Source organism: Apodemus sylvaticus, chromosome 14, assembly GCF_947179515.1.
Source record: "Apodemus sylvaticus chromosome 14, mApoSyl1.1, whole genome shotgun sequence".
Classification (NCBI taxonomy): Eukaryota; Metazoa; Chordata; class Mammalia; order Rodentia; family Muridae; genus Apodemus; species Apodemus sylvaticus.
This window is the reverse complement of record NC_067485.1, coordinates 42,465,181-42,484,352: the sequence shown is the minus strand read 5'-3', so window position 1 is coordinate 42,484,352 and position 19,172 is coordinate 42,465,181. Positions and strand designations below refer to the sequence as shown.

The 19,172-nt window shown below is 45.4% G+C and overlaps 1 protein-coding gene across 14 annotated transcripts in view; it reads left to right on the top strand.

The window, feature by feature from the left end:
• The window catches only part of LOC127664500 (cytidine monophosphate-N-acetylneuraminic acid hydroxylase), a 76,079-nt gene extending 57,850 nt beyond the window's left edge, over positions 1-18,229 (top strand). For all 14 annotated transcript variants that reach the window (XM_052156530.1, XM_052156526.1, XM_052156529.1 and 11 more), the window contains 6 exons: positions 5,477-5,617; positions 8,986-9,160; positions 10,505-10,621; positions 13,055-13,170; positions 16,636-16,732; positions 17,849-18,229. In XM_052156530.1, the coding sequence (XP_052012490.1) occupies positions 5,477-5,617; positions 8,986-9,160; positions 10,505-10,621; positions 13,055-13,170; positions 16,636-16,711 (625 nt within the window). In that variant the 3' untranslated portion in view covers positions 16,712-16,732; positions 17,849-18,229. The remainder of the gene's footprint in view (positions 1-5,476; positions 5,618-8,985; positions 9,161-10,504; positions 10,622-13,054; positions 13,171-16,635; positions 16,733-17,848) is intronic.
• The last annotated feature ends 943 nt before the right edge of the window (positions 18,230-19,172 follow it).

Below are 19,172 nucleotides of genomic sequence, written 5' to 3'. Positions count from 1 at the left end.
CTGAGAACTCTATTCAATTCTGTGGCCCTCTTTTTGATTGTTTTTGAGTTTTTAGGTTTCTGGTTGGTTTGTTTGTTTGTTCTTTGTTTGTTGGTTGATGCGTGGGGAGAGCAGGATACCAGGAAGACTTTTAGATAGCAAATAAGCCATGGTAAGGTGGTTAGTGGCAGGAGCCACAATGGCGCTAAGAGTTCGCCGCGCAGCATTTCTGTCAGGGTTAACAGCACTCTTCCATGTCATCTAGCACTGCTTCCCCACCCTAGAAGAAGTTTGGAAGCAGCTGTAAACCTAACCTTCTTATATGGTCTAGCGTTTCCAGTTTAGGACATTTGCTTTTTAGAAATTCAAATCTTGATTCACATAAAAATATATGCAAATAAATAATAGCCATGTTCATAGTCGCCACGTCAACTCACACGCCACGTCAACTCACACGCCACGTCAACTCACACGCCACGTCAACTCACACGCCACGTCAACTCACACGCCACGTCAACTCACACACCACATGAGAGGATGAGAAAGCTGGGAAGTCTTGAGTTGAAGTTTGTGATCCTCCACTCCAAGCTTCATGGGTGCTGGGCTCACAGGTCCATCACCATGACTAACTTAGTTTTATCACTTTAAATGCTAACTGAAATTTTACCAATATCTTAGTTTAATGTACAATTTATCTGCTTCCAAGCCCACATAGTAGTAACTAAGCCCCAGACAGAATGTCTTTATGAGTTATGCCTTCTGGTTCCCAGTAAGAACTCTGACGACATACCAGATGAATGAATCTAAAAGGCACTGTGAAGTGAGATAACGCAGTTTCAAGAGGTTATAAACCTGATGATGTGGATTATATGACAATAAAAAAACCAAACAATTCTACAGGAATGAAGCACAGAGCAGTCACAGTTAAGAGGTGAGAGGTTGGGAGGCAATGAAGCCAAATGCAAGAAGTGATTCTACCCGGGGCTCTCACGAATCTGCACGTGGCTAAAGTCCACGGGACTGTGCCCCACAGAGACGAAAGCCATTGAGTCTGAGTGTTTTTAAAAACGTAAAGGATAAAGGGCAGAGTTGGTAAGTTTTAAACTAGAATATGAAACATTAGATTTCATTACGACATTTCATCCAGGTGGTTGTTATTTTTGGCTCATGCTTCCCCACCATCGTCCTCTGACTGCTGTTAGGAATGATTATTCTTTAAAAAAGGAAAAATCAAAGTGGTATTTGTTTCTTTAGTCGGGGGGGGGGGGGGGGCAGAAGACAAGCTGCACCAGTCAGTTTCTTTCATCCTGTCTGTCCCAGGGATTGACCTCAGCAAAGCAGCTTCTGCGGCAAGTGTGTTTGCCCGCTGAGCTATCTCATCAACCCCCTTTCTTCTCCTATTTCAATCATATCTGTAACACAAACTGATGTGTTTATAAAAAGATAAAGAGATAGGAGATATGTTCTATGGATGTGCCGTCAAGTAGGGGGAAGAGGGTGTCTCAGCGGGCCCATGCCAAGGCATCCCTTCCCTCTTGTTCAGGGCATGGGGAGGGGAGTTAAGAGGGTAGCAGAGACAGAGAAAGGCAGAAAGAGGGAGAGAGTAGAGAAGTAGAGGCTGGCCATGAACACATGGAGAGAGGGGGGAAGGGAATAAGGGAGGGGGAAAGGAATGCGGGAAGGCGAAGGGGAATGGGGAGGGGGAAGGGAAGAGCCCAAGAGGACAAGAGAACAAGAGAATGAGGAGGGGACACGCAGCCCCTTTTATAGTGGGTCAGGCCTACCTGGCTCTTGCCAGGTAACTGTGGAGTGGAGCTTAGATAAAATGCTATCACAAATAAATTGTGCTAAAATGCATATTTTATAGTGTTCACAATCTCTTGAGAAAATAAATACTGATTTTGTAGCATTTGGAACATAATATTATATCTTAAGCTTTCATTTACGTTTTTGTTTTTGAGGTAAAATCCTGCTATGCAGACCATGGTCTCCAAGCCTCCTGAGTGCTGGGATTACAGCCATTCACCACCATGTCTGGCTTCATTTTATAAAATGCTAAGCAAAATTTTACCGATGTTTAAATTCTGCTCTTATCATTGTTTTGTTGTTGTTACATATATAATGTGGTGACTAAATTCTAGGGGGGAGTTTATAAATGTGTGTCCTCTGCTCCATGAAGATCAATTTTAGGGCCTAACCCTTTAAGACTTGGGGGTAAGAGGGACATAGACTGCCTATCCTCACTTGGCAAAGTTGTGGCCCACCCTCAGATGGGAGTGTTATTATGAGTTCACTGAGTAATAAAGAACCCAGTTTCAAGGATTAACTTTCATGCCAATAATCATTCAAGGATGGCCCTTGACTTCCTGTTGAGTGGTAACAGCCACACAGAAGGGACACTGCTGTGGAATTTAACTCTGGTTCTACCAACGTTTGTCAAACCCAGCCGTCCAACACTTACGATTTCGTTTGTCTTATGATTAGACATGATGGACCAATTTACCGATACCTATCTTTCACCAATTGGCCCTTGAAACCACAGTGGCCCCTGAAACCACCCAATGTGACTTGTTATTGATGTTTTCTTCTTTTCTATATCCTTGTTGATGCTATCTATCTTTCTTGACTCTTTTAAACACTTTTTAGTATGACCGGCCTAAGGTTAAAAGATAACTTCTTGTGATCAGTGCTGTTTTGCTTTGTGTGACATATTGTTTATAGAATAGCACAGTGATCAAGTGGGGGTGGGGTGGGCAAGGAGTGAAGAAAGGAGGGTGTGGGACAAAATGGCACAGGGAGTGGGGAATGGGATGGCACAGGTAAATAGAGGTAAAATATTTGTCCTCAGAATTCTAGTTCGTAGGGAAAAAAAAAACATTTATAATACCAGGTAGCAAATGCCATAGATTTAAGATGGAGACGGGCGGTAAGAGGATGCCTTCTGGACTAACGAAAACTATGTTTAAAGACCATGTAGGGCCTGTGCAGAAAGGCAAAAAAAATGCTGAGCTGAGACTCTGTAGTTTATGATGGGCCCTGGTAGCTTACACCCTTAACAACAGCACTCAGGAACACAGGCAGGAGAATTGGCAAAGGTTCAAGGCCAGGTCAACACAGAAAGTTCCAGGCCCTTGTGAGCTAAACATGGAGAGCCTGTGGAAGATGGGTTTTAGGGAGAAACTCTGCAGCTCAGCCTAAGTACTAGGGCCGGGGACATTATGAGGAAAGCAGTGGGGGACCCAGGCGGAACCATGGCTCCTGCAATGATAAACAGTCTGGGGGCGTTTCCTGGAGGTTTGGGAATCCCGGTGAATCTAGTAAGGAAGGGCCATCATTAGTTGGCAGGCTGTGAGGCTGTGTTGTGGGAAAGGCAAAAAGAGAAACACTTTGGTTTGGAGACCAATTTAAAACTATTATCCAGGAGGGAAGGTGAAGGGTGGTGGAAAGTGAAAGGGAATTTGGATGAAAGAAGGACAGGTCTTGTAGAAGAGCTGGGGGGCTGGGCGTGGCGTGTAATGTAAACCTTTGATCCCAGCACTCTGAATGCAGAGGCAAAATAATCTCTGTGTGTTCTAGGCTGGCCTGGTCTACAAAGTAAGCACCAGGACAGCCAGGGCTATACAGAGAAGTTCTGTCTCAAAAAACCAAACAAAAACACAAACAAACAAAAAAGAAATGGAGGAAGCAGCTTTTTATTTAGGGGGTACTCAAACTTTCAGCATAGTGATGTCAGTGAAAGTAATTATAAGCTACGATTCCATACGTAAGCAGTTCGTTGTTATTATTGTAGAGAAAGAGGCAGAAATGCATGATGCAGTATGGAAGTTCGTGAGTACCGTTCTGTTCCTGCTTGGGAAAGAGTGATGGCCAAGACTCTGGCTCAGGAGGCGGAGCCTCGAAGTGGGGAAAGCCACTGTGGGCTTGAGAAGGGAAACAGTGATAGAGATGCTTTACTGGGAACTGAAGATCTGGGCAGGTGGCTCGGGAGTCACGTGCTTGCCACACAAGCACCAGGACCTACGTTAGCATCTAGCACTGTACGAAGCCTGGACTCGGCCATGTACACCTGTAACCCCAGGACTAGGGAGTCAGAGGCAGATGGCGCAACGGGGCTTGCTGGCCAGCCTAGCCAATCAGTGAGCTCCAGGTCAGCGAAAGCCCTTTCTCAAAAAAGTAAGTTGAGTGGGGGAGGAAGATGCAACCGTCTACTTCTGGCCTCCACATGAACATGTTCGGGTGCACACATGCACACATGCACATGGGAGCGGAAGCAGCAGGAAGATGCTGGTGTCGGGAGCAAGGACAAAGCCACGGACACCTTCTAAGGGAAGTGACAGTGTTTTCAGTAAAGAAACACAGATGTCTGTTCATGTTCTATTCAACTATCTGACTAAATATCAGGTCTAAAGAACCAACCTGTAGGTCAAGGAAGTCAAATTCTCTTTAGTAGGAATATCTATGTAAGTAACCATCAGACGAATCACAGTGACAAATCTGTTTTCTCTGACTCAATCATTTTCTGTCCCAACACCACTGTCAGTGTGATGTGGAAATTAACAAGTTACAGGGTTTGGTTTGGTTTTTGAGTAAGGTGGTTGTTTGGAGTTTGGTGAGGAGAGGAGAGGAGAGGAGAGGAGAGGAGAGGAGAGGAGAGGGGAAGGGAGGGGAGGGGAGGGGAGGGGACAGGACGGGATGGGACGGGAAGGAAAGAAGAAAAGAGGAAGCAGGTTTCAGGAAGGGTTATAATTGAGGATACTTGCTCTTCTGTAAGCAGTGAAATTTTAAAAATGTCTTGTCTTACCTTTTGCCTGTCCCCCTCTCTCTGTGTGCACACATACACATGTATGAGGGTGCAGCTGTGCATGTATGTGACCGTGGATGCCATGGCCGACTTTGAGTGTCATCATTCTTCAGGGCCGTCCACCTGCGTTTTTGAGTCAGTCTGTCATTGCTGGGCTGGCCAGCAAGCCCGAAGGATCACGGTACAGTTTTTACGGTTTTGAATGCAGAGACTTCTCAGACATTATTCTGAACGCTGGAGAGAGACCCTGGGGCCTTGTCTGTAGTTTGAGCCTGTGCAGTCTTTGCTTCCTTCTGTAGGAAATGAAGGTAGTGACAGAAGCAATCCCATGAAGCATTGATAAGTTCATATCAAGCACTTAATGTACTGCCTACCAAGTAATAACCAGTTGGTCTTGATTTTGGTTGCTATTCAGTCTGACTGTGCAATTACTGCTTATGTAGAATCCCTCTGCTTACTCATGGTTCCTCTCACTTAATTCCAATCATCACCTGAATGTACTTAAAAAACAAAAGATATGTACTTCCTCGACTGATTAGGGACAGCAGACCAAATATGGTCTTTATGTTTCTTAGGTATGTGTGTGTGTGGGGGGGGGTGGATAAAGTGGGATTAAAGAACAGTGTGTGTTCCTGTTGCTGCCACACACACACTGGAGAATAAACTTTCTCATCTGGGGACACTCCTATTTCTTAGGTATATTAAGGAAACAAACACCAAAAATGACCCAAATCAGCTCAACAATCTTATCAAGAAAAACTCTGATGTGGTGACGTGGACCCCACGGCCTGGAGCTACCCTCGACCTGGGCAGGATGCTAAAGGACCCAACAGACAGGTTTGGCTTAAATATTTATGGGGGATAAAAACACCTTATATAATTTTTGATATTATAATAAAGAGCTTTCCTCCTGACTTGCAACAGGTCCCTACTCTGTAGTGACGTTAAGTTTTGTCAGGTCACATGCTAAGCCCCTTACCTGATAAGATCTCCATCTCACTTTTAAACACAGAACTCTTAGAAGCAGGCAGGCTACCACACACCTGTAATTTTAACACTTAGGAGGCTGAGGCAGAAGGATCAGGCCAGACTGCTCTATTTGAGACCCTGGCTTAAGAAAAATACATGTCTTACTATTCAAATAAAATAGACTAATAATTGTCATTCAAGTTGGACAGCTTTCCCAAGCATTTCATCCTTTATAACATCTCAAGTGTTTTCATCACCCCGAAGGCTTATTAGAGAGGAAAGGCTAAGGGGCTAGAGAAACGGCTCTGTAGTCAAGGCATTCTCTGCTACCACAGAGGACCAGAGTTCAACTCTGGCACCCATGTTGGGTGGCTCCGAACATTAGTTTTCACCTCAGTACAAGTATGATCTATAAAATCAGCAGCACTGTTCAAGATATCAAACAGGTAAACGCAATTCCAACAGAGCTAACATTGACTCAAGAGGACTGTAGTTTCGTAAGTACACATCCTGAGCCACGTAGTCATAAATTTCTCCCCACATATCAACGTGCAGATATTACAGGAGGAAGGGACCAGCATGGCAGCTGGTGTTATCCTCTGTTGACTTCCTAGCTGTGACTACATCCTGGTCAGCTCTCATTTTCTCTCAGTGCATGCTTCCCTGGCATGCTCTCTCCACCACTCACCGAGGGGTTAACCCTGCCTCTTCTTCCCTGGATTGTGGTTGTGCCCACCCCACCCCCCCCCAGCCTTCCTCCATTCGCACCTGCAATTTAATTTTCAAATCACAATTTTCAATCTGCAATCCACTGACTGGCCATTGAACCCAGGTCATAGCCGATATTTTCACCCAAAAGTGAAATTCACATTCACCAGTAGAAATAAAAACTAAGTATATTGCATATAGTAAGGGTTGTATTTCTGGAATAACTTTACAACCTGGTAGAAATAGTTCTTAGCTGGGAGTGATGGTTCACATATGTAGTCCCATCACTTCAAGAGGCAGAAGGATTACCAAAAGTTCAAAGCCAGCCTGGTTTGTTTCGGGTTACAGAGTGAGACCCTGTTTTCCCACGCCACCCCTACATGAAACAGTTCTTACAGGAATTATGGCAAAATTTTGGAAACCTCTCTCTTTATTGCTGACAAGCCAGTTCTTCTAAATTGTGAAAGTTAAAATTGCTTAAAATTCTTTGAGAGGCCCCAAGTGCTCCAGCATGGAAGAGTAAACATGTTTCTTGATTGTTTCAGTTAAAACTCATCCTCCAGTTAAAACCCTTCCTTCTTCATTGGCATCTCCCTAAACCTCCTGAATCATCCTTGTGCAGGCCTCTCTCACTGTGTCTTACAGCATTCCACTATACTGTCACCCTTACAGACATCAGAGTCACCAATGACCTTGATAAATGCAGATCCTGGGCTCCTCTCAGGGATACGGAGGATACAACAGGTCTGAGACAAAGTCACAGCAAAGCATTCTGGGAAACAAGAACCAATATGGTTGCACCTCAGTGCTAATCTACAGTAAAGCCTTGTGAAGGAAGAAGAGACAGGAAATCTAGGACCGTGGTCACAGAAAACTCAGTCTGAAATAGTCAGCACTTAGCCAGGTCTTAGGGATGAGAAGATGGTTACAAGTACAAAAGAGACAGAAAAAGAAAGAGGAGAGAAGTAGAAGAGAAAATGGGCAAAGGATAGGAAGAAGGGCAAGAATGAAGTTTTCTAGTCAGAGGCCATGGCCTGGCTGAGGAAGGGAAGGGTGCAGACAAAAGATAAAGTTAGTACATGAATGCCACTGATCCACTGAGACTTTTCAAAACTGGGTGCCAGCAGTACAGAGGATGCAGCCAGGAAGAAGCCTTGGTCCTCGGGGAGCCCTCCCAGCCCTGAGTTCAGAGCTGAGGAGCTGAGGCAGGGGTACCACATGGAGGCCAGGGCCAGCGAGTCCTCCTAGATCTGTCCTCCTTACTGTCTTTCCAGTAAGGAGAGCCACAGAAAATGGCAGAGCAAAGGAGGATCAGTCCTATGCTGTGCTTCCAGAAACAACTCAGCTTTGTAGGGGAGAACACACTAGAGAGGAAGCTAAACCTAGGCCTCTGCAGTCAGGAGGTCAGGGGGAAAGCTATGGCTTCTCCCAGGAAGAGATCGATGCACTTCAAACTGACACCAGGACAGGAGCTAGAGGAGACTGGAGATGTATTTCAGAAGCGTGACCAAGGTGCCTCTGTAACCTTGGAGACATGATGGACTCAAAGGGAAGACTTGAGAAGACAAATGTCTACTATTGCTTGCAAACATTTAATAGACGTGGGTGTGTTTGCTTCCTTAGAATTTCCTTGTTTATTTCACACCCTATTACTTTCTCAAGATCCAAGAGTCTACATTGTATCTCCCCCGGATAAACAGTGCTTTACGGCTGTGTGTATGACTAACTGGACTGAAAGATAAAAGTACACATCTGCTGCAAGCTGGAGTCTGATTAACAGTCAGAGCACAATATATCGGAGGCACAAAATGCTATAGGTGAAAGTCATTTGTATGCTCAAATATTTGCTGAGCACCATGTGGCCAGACTTTTACTGGAGATATAAACAAATATGTGTTCAACCCAGAAGGACACATTAACAGACCAAAGAACCAGTGAGTTCATTGGGGCCCTTTATAGGGACATGACTGGATCGAAGGCAGCTCATTACAGAAAATCCCAAACCAGATACAGTGCCACTTACAAAAGCTGCATCCCTGGAACTCCTAGAGCAGCCTGTGGACAGCTCTCCAGGAGGGCGCTCTCCCCATCCCCACACCCCCCAAGCTGTTGATGGCTTCTATAGCTTGGGGAGGGAGTCTTGTTTAGCCTTTGAGTTTTCTGAGCTCGCTGAGTCTTAGGAGCCCCTTCTCCCAGTAGGAAATGTTTTGATTCCCCTTGGTTCTTTCACCAAATGTCTGTCCTAACTGGGATGCAGAAGCATCTGAGTGCCAACATCCATAGTCGGTACAAGCAGATCATATTCAACATCTCTATCACCTAGTAATTTGGAGCAAAAGAGTCCCAATCAGGGATCTTGTGCCTTTCCATCTCCAGATACACACAAGATTACTGAAATCGACTTGGGAGCCTTGCCTATTACATAGTGTATAGGAAACAGTGTGGCTTAGGCTAGGAAAAAACTCTGAAAATTATTTCAGTGTCTTGCTGCTCTTCTGACGGACCCTCCTTACCTTTGTGTCTTTAAGCAAGGGCATCGTGGAGCCTCCAGAAGGGACAAAAATTTACAAGGATTCCTGGGACTTTGGCCCATACCTGAAGATCTTGAATTCTGCTGTCAGAGATGAAATCTTCCTTCACTCAGCCTGGATTAAAGAGTACTTCACTTGGGCTGGATTTAAGAATTACAACCTGGTGGTCAGGGTATGCCTCCACTGTCTTTTGATTTGGAGATCTTTGGAATTCCCCAGGTTCCAGTCTGTTTTCTAATCAGCACTTGGGAAGTTGTGCAAACTGTCCATCAGAGGATAGACGTGATCAATAATTCTTTGAAGCAGACAGGGTCATGAAGCACAGCTCAGTTTAGCTCGTGCAGTATTTTTTTTCTCTCCTATCACAGAGAATTATTTTTTTTAAACCACCGTATAGACCAGGTTTCCTTGTAGCATTTTCATCTGTCCTTTGGTTGGGTTGGGCCCTCCATCTCCTGGAACCCTGTCCCCTGTACCCCTCTGCTCCTGGTGTTACCTGTCCTCATGTGCTTTATTAACCTCTCCATCCTGCTCCCTGTGGCTGTCTTGTACATTGCCTGGCATGTCAGGAATGCTTAACTGTGAGGCTGGACAGTGGAGTCCACACAGAGGGGTCCCAATGGAGCAGTGTGGAGCTATGTGCTAAATCTTATCTGTAATGGTGCTGGGGACCAAATGGCATAAAGCAGGGGCAAGCTTGGATGCTGAACAGGAATTAGCCCCAGGACATGCCAATTACCAGCTCTGGCATTCATGTGGTGGGTAAACTGAGGCAGGCAGTCATTGACGGTCAGTGCTAGAGCCACTGATAGGGAGAGGATCCAGACACCTACAGGGGCTGATGCCAAAGGCAGTTTAGTGATTAGAGAAGTAACTCAACAGACTTTTCTCTGAGGAAACAACGTTTAATTTACTCGGCTGGAACTCCCTGTGGGCAGCAGAAAACTATGAACTACGTTTGTGTGTGTGTATGTATTTGCATATGTATGTATTTGTGTGTATGTGTGTGTGCTGTAGTGAGTGTGTGGAGGTCAGAGAGCAACTTATGGGAATCAGTTCCCTCCTTCCACCATATGGGTTCCAGGCACTGGAGTCACGTGGCCAGCCTGGGTGGCAAGTGCCTCTACCTGCTGAGCTGTCTCGCTGGCTCGATGAATGTATATCTAGCTGTTTAGCTGCTATATGATGCGAGACATATATTCCACATTTTATGTTCCCCCGTCTGAAAGCTTCCGGTGCTTCTTGCTGTCATGTTGCTGATAACGCTCTGTGCCACTGAAGTCCGAGCAGTGAGAGGAAGCAGTTTTGCTGATGTGGAAGAATGTAATGCTATCAGCCCAATAGAGAGAATGAAACAGAGGAAGGGGGAAGTAGTGCGGGAGGGAGGAAAATGAGGGGTATTTCAAGCCACTGCTATTCTTTTAGGGCATTTAAGATTTCCATATTCTTGGAATTTCTTAAAGACCTTCCCCACTTGATGAATATTCTTCCATTTACTGCCTTGTAATTTGCGCAGATGATTGAAACAGATGAAGACTTCAACCCTTTACCTGGAGGGTACGACTATCTGGTGGACTTTCTAGATCTATCCTTTCCAAAAGAAAGGCCCAGCCGGGAGCATCCTTATGAAGAAGTAAGCAGGCCCCCCATGGGGATCCCTCCCTCTTCCTCCTCCTTTCCTTGCCCACTGTCCTCTCTCCTTCCCCTCCCTTCTCTTCTTGTCTTTATCACTGTTCATTCCTTCCTCCCTCCCTCCATCCCTCCTTTTCTCTCTACCTCCTTCCCTTCCTCCCTCCCTCCCTCCCTAGCACCACATCTGTTGACTCAGAAACACAGCTCAAAATAAGTAAGGCATGATTTATCCTTGAGCCAAATATGAGTGACCGTGACCTAGGGACACGAGTAGTGATCGCTCCAAGTTCCACATGCTGCGATGTGGAGATAATTTAGGAAGATTTAAATGTTAGAATGACGTAAAGTCTTAAGGGATTTCCCAGAGAGAACCTCAGATAGGCGGGCCACAGCCAAACAGGGATGCAGTCTTCACAGACTCTCTTCACAGGCGCTTAGCTTCTGGGTTGATGGAAGCCCCGTGATCTGCTAAGTTAATGCATCCCAAAGGTTTTGTCCGACAGGCAAGGGAACATTGACTCAGACACAGAGGTGGCCTTTGGGTGGCTGCTAAAGGAGGTAAAGACAGCCTAGGATGACTGTGACTGTGGTTTACATCTCTCCATCGTCATGAAGTTCTAGTCAGCCAACCAGCCTTTTAGAGCTCTTAGAAGTGGGGTGGATTTTCTCTCTGGGTACTTCACGGACTTTCAGTGTCCAGGAGAACCTCAGATAGATAATCTGTAGAAAGCCCTTTGCTACAGTCATAACGTTGCCCGTGTTCTCCTAAGCCAATTATCAAAAATGAAACTGATCCATTAAAAGTTCTATTACTCCGAGGTGCACTGAGAGAGCCCGAAGGAACTAGTCAACATGGATTCTCCCTCCAGGGCCTCCAAAGTAGTGAAGAATCGCCGTTTCTCAGACCTCCATGAGTTATAATAGAGATCCCCACAACGTATGCTTAAATCCAGTGACATCAGAGGCCTTTGTAGGAATGCTGATCTTTGTCCCCCAGCAAAGGCCCCCTCCTCCAGTGGCTACTCAAGCCTTAGGCAGCAGACATAATTTATCCCATCACTTGCATAGCAGTGGACATAAAATGAGTCTAAATGGTTTATATACCTCCAATATGGAGCTAAGGAGCAAGCCAACATCTGAAGCTAAATGTCAAACCAGGCTACACAGAAAAGCAAACGGAGCATGTGATCCTTCATGGCCCATAACTTTATAAGCAATGCAAGCGGTCAACACATTAGTGACAGGGGCACAAAACAAGCCAAGGACTGACCTCTGAGAGCACCCCAGGAACTCCACATACCAGAAAACCCTACAAATAGAATGTTCTTCACAAAAAAGGCCAGAAGCCAAGGACCCTTTTCCTTCATCAGCTCAATATGTGTTCACAGGCAACTGGTACCCAAGGGTCAGAAAGTAAAGTCCCTTCTGGGAATCTACCACCTTTCAGCCAGTGCATCAGGTTTGCTTCCTGGCTGGCTTTTCCAAAGCTGTTGTCCATTAACTTAGATTCATTTAACCCCAGCACTTTACAAGGAATTAAGAAACAAAGTCACAGAAATTGAGGTTTGTTTCTAAACTCAGCCAAGCTGGACCTATTCTTTACAGTGTCGTAGTTTTATACAGACCAGGAGACCAAGCTGGAACATGCACCCATTAACCTAAGTCGTCAGAACTGTACCGAGTCTCTCTGTACAAGGCAAATTCCTCCTGGACACCAGGACCTCAGGTTATCCCTTCCGCTAACATCTGATATCGGAGGAAACTTTAGTCGTCTGACAACAGCAGAGTTCCATCCCGATCTCTAAAGGAGCTTAGTGAGAGTCTCTGGAGAGGGAGTTAATTAAGTCAACGTGGAGGTGCTTTATGGGGCACCAGTTTCCAGCGAATCCTGGCATGGCCATGTGATGTCCAGGTGGTGTGGCAGGGTTCCTTAAGGACTTTAACCTCCTGATGTAAGGCAGCCCTGCTCTCTGGCAGGCTGGACACACACACTTGGTGCCATAAACATGGAGGCAGGAGGCAGCTCTCCTGCTGCTTTTGGCAATAGTATCATTTATTGAGCACCTAGTGTATAACCTCATGTTATGTGTTTTTCTGGTCATAGACTTGTTTTCCCCACAGTCCTATGAGGAGTGTCACCTTTGATCTTTGTTTTTTAGATGAAGAAACCGAGGCAGCAGTAGTCAGCTCAACCCTGGGTTGGAGCTGTGGAACTGCCCAGCTGGCCTAGCTCCTCATCTGCACCCTGTTCTCTGCCACTCTGTCCCAGCGCTCCTTCTGTCCTCAGCCTTTGACCTGCATCCAGGAGATTTGCCCCTTTTTTTCTTCTGCTCTCCGCTCCTGCCAGCATGGTAGTTCCTTTTTCTAAGGCTATGAGGGACTGAACTTCCCACATGGCCAGGCCCCCCTGAGAGCTGCCGTGTTTCCATTTCAGATCCGTAGCCGTGTGGATGTCATCAGGCACGTGGTGAAGAACGGCCTTCTGTGGGATGATCTATATATTGGATTCCAGACCCGATTGCAGCGGGACCCTGACATATACCATCATCTGTAAGCCTGGCCTGAGAATGCTTGATGCCGTGGGGCTGTGGTTGGGGGGGGGTTGGGCTTAGGGTACAGGAGGTGTACAGGGAAGTGCAGTCAGTGGCTGATTGTGTTCCCCAAGTCAGCAGAGATAGGAAGAGGCTCCATTCTTTTCTCTCTGTGTTTCTTAGGTAGCGTATCATTCTCTAGCCCATGCTAACTCCTCATAATCTCTACTTCACTGTCTCCCATAGTCCCATAGGGTTTTCAGGAATATACTGTCAGGCCTGGCTCTTCTTTTTAACAAAAAAAAATGAGCTAAGTGTTTTGTAGACTGAAGGTTTACAGGAATAACCCACTGTGTTTGTGCTTGCTTATACTCAGAAACTTCATGTATTACTAAGCTCATATTTGGAATCTGAGCAAGAACAATTTTCTGTCTTTACATGCACAAGATCAGTAAAGAGAATGCAGTCTTATTATCACTACTGGCCCTCTATAAAGAGGAAGACATTTATTTTTGAAAAATCTGATTATTTAAAATGTCTGGGCTGCAGAGATGGTCCAGCGGTAACAGATTCTGTTGTGAAGCCCGCTGACCTGAATTCAGTCCCAGTGGGACGTGTGGTGGAAGGAGAGAGAGGATGACAACTGGAAGTTGTTCTCTGACCTCCACATGCACAGCGTGTGCACCTGCATGCATTCACACACACGTAGAAGCACACACAAAAGAAACTAACTACAATAGAATTTTTAAAAATTAGAATCTCAAAGTAAAGTCCTCCAGTGAGTACATTGAAATATTTATTTAATTTATTTTAAACGTATTTCTTTTACAATGTTGGTTTCGTTTGTTTGGTTGGGTTGGTTGAGACAGGCTCTCACTCTATAGCCGGGATCAGCCTAGAACTTATTTCATAACCTAAGCTGTCTCTAAACCTCCCATGATCCTCCTTGGCTCAGCTTCCAAACAGGTATGAACCACCTATGAACCACCACACACAGCCACCACCCTTTGTTGTCTTAAAACTGGATTTTAGCGGGGCGGTGGTGGCGCACGCCTGTAATCCCAGCACTTGGGAGGCAGAGGCAGGCGGATTTCTGAGTTCGAGGCCAGCCTGGTCTACAGAGTGAGTTCCAGGACAGCCAGGGCTACACAGAGAAACCCTGTCTCAAAAAAAAAAAAAAAAAAAAACCTGTATTTTAAAATATAAAGAGTGTAGGAGTATGTATCTGTTATAACCGTTATGGTTTCAGTTGCCCCTCCTGTGAAGCCTGTTTCCTGCCCCTCCCTCCACCCTCTCTCAGAATGACTCTTGATAAAGGGCTGTCTTCCTGGCCTCTATCTCTGCACACTCACACTTCTGTATATATAGTATCTTCAATAACATGTCATGTATTGTTGGGGGGGAGGGAGCTGATACCACAGTATCTCAGTGCCACCCCAGTATAGACATTCTGAAACTTCATCTAGAATATCCCAACTATAACCCAGTGCTGCCTTTTCTGTCCATCTTCTTACTCTTGGAGTTGGGACATACGAAGTTTTGTTCACTTTCAACAGAGTATGTGCAACCAGTGCTGTAGAGCAGAACCACATTTCTTCCTCCATTCCCTCCCACCCTAAAACCTCTGTCTCAGTTTGATAATTAATGGCGAAGGGGTCAGAGCAGGTCCTCTGTGTGCACAGGTGCATGTGTGCATGGAATGCATGTGGAGGTCATAGAACACTCAGGGTGGCTGCATAAAGAGAAGCAGATAAAAGGAACTGGTGGCTCAAATCTGTCTTCGGGCACTGGGAAAGGACAGAATGTGCACAGTCAGGTAGTCCAGCCAAGCTGGGGTCTGACTGGGCAATTACCTCAGTTCTCAGTCTTATGGTGGGGTAGACGGAAGACGCCCTTATAACCTCTCATCATTTCAGGGAATGAGCCAGGTCCTTCAGGATGGTCACTTCTGCTCCTGAGTATAGCCTCACCTCCTAGATGGAGAGTTGGCCTCATGGTGAGGTACAGAGGTGTAGTGCAGGTGGGGGGGTGGGGGGGAGGGGAGCATTCTTTGTTTTTTCTGGAAATCAAGGCGACCACAGGTTAGGATAGTGAATTATCTTTGTGCCTTTAGCATTGAAGCAGGATGAGATAGGTTAGGCAGGCAGATACCCCTTGGTCATCAGCAATGCCAGTGCGGAGCCCAGGAGTCTGAGCTGCAGTGATGGAGACAGACACAGAGTGAAGGCAAGGTGCCAGCCTCACGCTCTGCTTTAATCACCCTGTGGGCACAAGTGAATGACCAGTGTGTTCTTGAGCAAAAACAGCTGCCCAGCACCGGCCGTGCCTACACCTGATCCCTTACCGTCGGGAGAAAGAGAGGGAATGAAGAAAGTTCTGGTAGATAGCATTTCTGTATAAAATAATTCACTTTGGAATCACCTCAGATATGGATGCTGAAGCTGTCTTGTCACATTGTGTGGCTGCTTTTTGTTGTTTAGTTTTGTAGGAATTGAAACAGGATCTCACATAGCCCAAGCTGGCTTCAAATTCCTTCCATAGCTGAGAATGACCTTGAATTGGTGACCCTACTGCCTCTACCTCACCAGTGCTAGGATTACAAACCTGACCTTTTGCCACATCCAGTGTAGATTACATTTTGAGGACAAAGGTCATGCGAAAAAGAGGACATCCTTATGCGTCTTGAGAATCAGTCACGGCCCTATTTGACTCTTAAAACAGGACCTAATTCGTTATTGTTATTGCTATTATTATTGTTTGTATTTTGGTTTTTGTGTGGTGTGTATGTTTTGTTTTTATTTTTTATTTTATTTTTTGAGACAGGGTTTCTCTGTGTAGCTCTGGTTGTCCTGGAACTTGCTTTGTAGTCCAGGCTGGTCTTGGATTCACAGAGATCCACCTGCCTCTGCCTGAAAAAAACATACTTTAAAATACAAAATAAGTAAATAATAAATATATAATAAATAAATAAATAAATAAATAAATAAATAAATAAATAAATAAAACCAGAAGTGCCCCTCACTCAGGCAGGCAGAAGAGTCTGTATTTGGTTTCTAGTTCATCTTTCCTTTCCTGTCTCCAAGCACACTGTGAGGTTTTCCCAAGGAAGACACTGCTGTCCTCACTCTTGACCCTACAGGGCCCCCACCATCCATCCCCCATCTCTGTCTCCTTTCTCCCATGGGCATTTTAATGCCAGCCTCCCCCATACCATATGCCAGGATTCAGACCTCCTTCAGCAATCTTTGGCCACTGAGCCCTTTCTAGCTTTTCGCCATTTGAAACAGTGGCTGGATGAATCGTGTGATCCACACAGACAGACAGATAGCTGTCCTGTTTTAAGGGACTCTGAAAGTTCAGTAACTGAAACAGCAGGACAAGACTGTCCTCTGGGGGAGAGCTTAGATCAGGCACCAAAGAAATCCCAGCCAAGCAAGAGGCACTGACATTCAAAGCTCATGCCCCTTTGCTTTGTTTCTTGCAGGTTTTGGAATCATTTTCAGATAAAACTCCCTCTAACACCGCCCAACTGGAGGTCATTCCTAATGCACTGTGGTTAGGCTGGACCTGCCGTGTCCCAGGTAAGCACCATGTATCCACATAGCGTTCACTTAGTCAGCTGAATTATAGGAAACATGACTTCCAGGGGACCAGGAAAGCAAGATTATATGAAAACACTGAGGTGTGAGAATATATATATAAAGGTATAAAGAAGACATAAAGACAACTAGTGAGATCACCTGCTCAGAGTCCACAGGGTCCTTGGAAGGGCTGAGGACACAGACTGCTAAGGAAAGCGCGCTGTTTTGGAGAGAAATCCCGAATACAAAAGGAGAGAGAACAATAAAACTGGGAAAGAGAATTGCTAACAGCAATGGCTGAGACGGAGCCTGAGATCAGCTTTTGTGGCACAAGTCAGATCTGGCCTTTCAGCAGCCAGGCATGGAGTCTCCTTAGCTGTGCTACAAAGCTTGCTCTGACCTACATGTGATCAAAAGGAGCACATGCTGTGGACATGGTAATTTTCTTGACCGGTGCATTTATATCCTTTTATTCCACCAATGCCTACCCCTCTGTATTTATTATGTGTTAACACTTGCCTCTCCGGTACAGTGTCAGGGCCGAAGAGATGCAGTTGGGAAAGTGTTTGTCATATCCATCTGGGAACCCGAGTCACTCCTCAGCATCCGTACAGACGGCAGGCTTGGCGGGGCGTGTTTGTCATTCCAGTCCTGGAAACAGGAAGACAGGCGGATCTCTGGGGCGTGTTGGCCGGCCAGCCTAGCCTAACCAGTGGGTTCCAGTCAAGGAGGTCCAGTCTCAAAATAAGGCGGCCATTTCTTAAGGAAGACATCTGAAGGGACCTCTGGCCCATGCACAAGTTCATGCATATATGTATAAAGTAGAAAGTGCTGCATAATCTCCCTAGCACACTGTACCACACAATACTACACAATTTTATAGGTGATACACACTTAAGGAGGAAAAGAACACATTTCACAGCTGTGAGAAAGTAACAGAGGAAAGTAACCCAGGGAAGGAAGGGCTTGTCTTAGCTCTCAGCTAGGGCAAACAGACAATGTTGTTGGGGACGCAGGACAGTAGGAGCAGCAGCTGGCTGGTCCCATTGTGCCCCCATCATCCCAAGACAGATGAATGTTTGTGCTTTGCTCACTTTCTCTTTCTATTCAATCTAGGACCCCAGCCCATAGGATGGTGCCTGCACAATCAACATGGGTCTTCCCTGCTTGGATAAACCCTTCTGGAAACTCTTTCATAGACACGGCCATAACTATCATTATTCATTAGCAGTGACTTATTCAGAGATGGCAAACAATGCCCCAAAATCAAGAATTTGCTCTTACATCTTGAATGCAGCAGTTTATGTCAAAGAAGACACATTTCTATCAGCAGTGGGCAAACACTACATTTAAGGGATGTTCACATATGTGCCTGTTGTGCATTATTACATAGACTGACTCAGAAATACTTTACTGGGGCTGGTGTTGTGGCTTGGTAGTATAGCGTTTGCTTAGAATAGATGAGGCCCTGGGTTTCACCCCCAGTATGCCCCCAAATTCATCCCCTCTACTCTCCTGTGCAAGGAGAACCAAAGAAAGCCAAGAATGAGCTCTACATGGGAAATAAGGCCTAACAAAGGAAAAGTGAGTCCCAGCATAGTAGGAGCAGGAAGGGAAAGCTACAAGACTCCAGCAGCTAAAAGGAAGAAAGCTGGAGAAAGATGGTGGGCTGGGAGGAAGGCTGGAGAGACTGGAAGGAAGTGGGAAAGAGGAGATGCTGCTGGTAAAAAGAAGAATGTAAAGATGGCTCTTGTGCTCTCTGGTATAGATCACTCCCCCAGGTAGCTTCAGGACAGTGTTTTCAACTTTTCAGAGAGCCGTTGGCACCATGCACTTCCCAAACACAGGCAGGGAGCCCAAAGGTCCAGTCTCACTAGAGCTGAAATGACTTTGATTCTGTTGTGAAATGTGTCAATGAATGAAGACTGGAGTTGTAATAGTTCTGTAGATCTTTGATTGATAGCTCATGAGAACACTAGTTAATAATCTTAGAAAGTTATCTTAGAATAGGAATCTTTGTCTTCAAAATAACCACAGCAAAAAGCCATGGAAATAAACAGCATCCCTTTTAGAATTTGAAAAAACATTGTTTCTATGTTTAATATAGGCAAGTAAGTTGCCAGTGGGGTTTTTTCTCTGTCTATTTGATTGTTTTCCATGTACAAATGTGTTTCTAAGGAACTGTGATTGTTACTCAGGGTTCTCCTTTGCATGTTGTTTTTCCATCCTGTAGTCAAGTGCACTCTCTGACTCTGTCACCTACCTCTTGAATTTGACCTCAGAATCACTGCCTAACTCTAATCAGTGGAAGATGGACTATCTCCTTCTCATTAAAATCAGCAACATGGATAGTAGACTATTCTTGTTTTATATCACACTAGGAAAAATATAAATGCTTAGAAGTCAGAGATTAGACTTTGTGATTTATACTAGAGAGTAA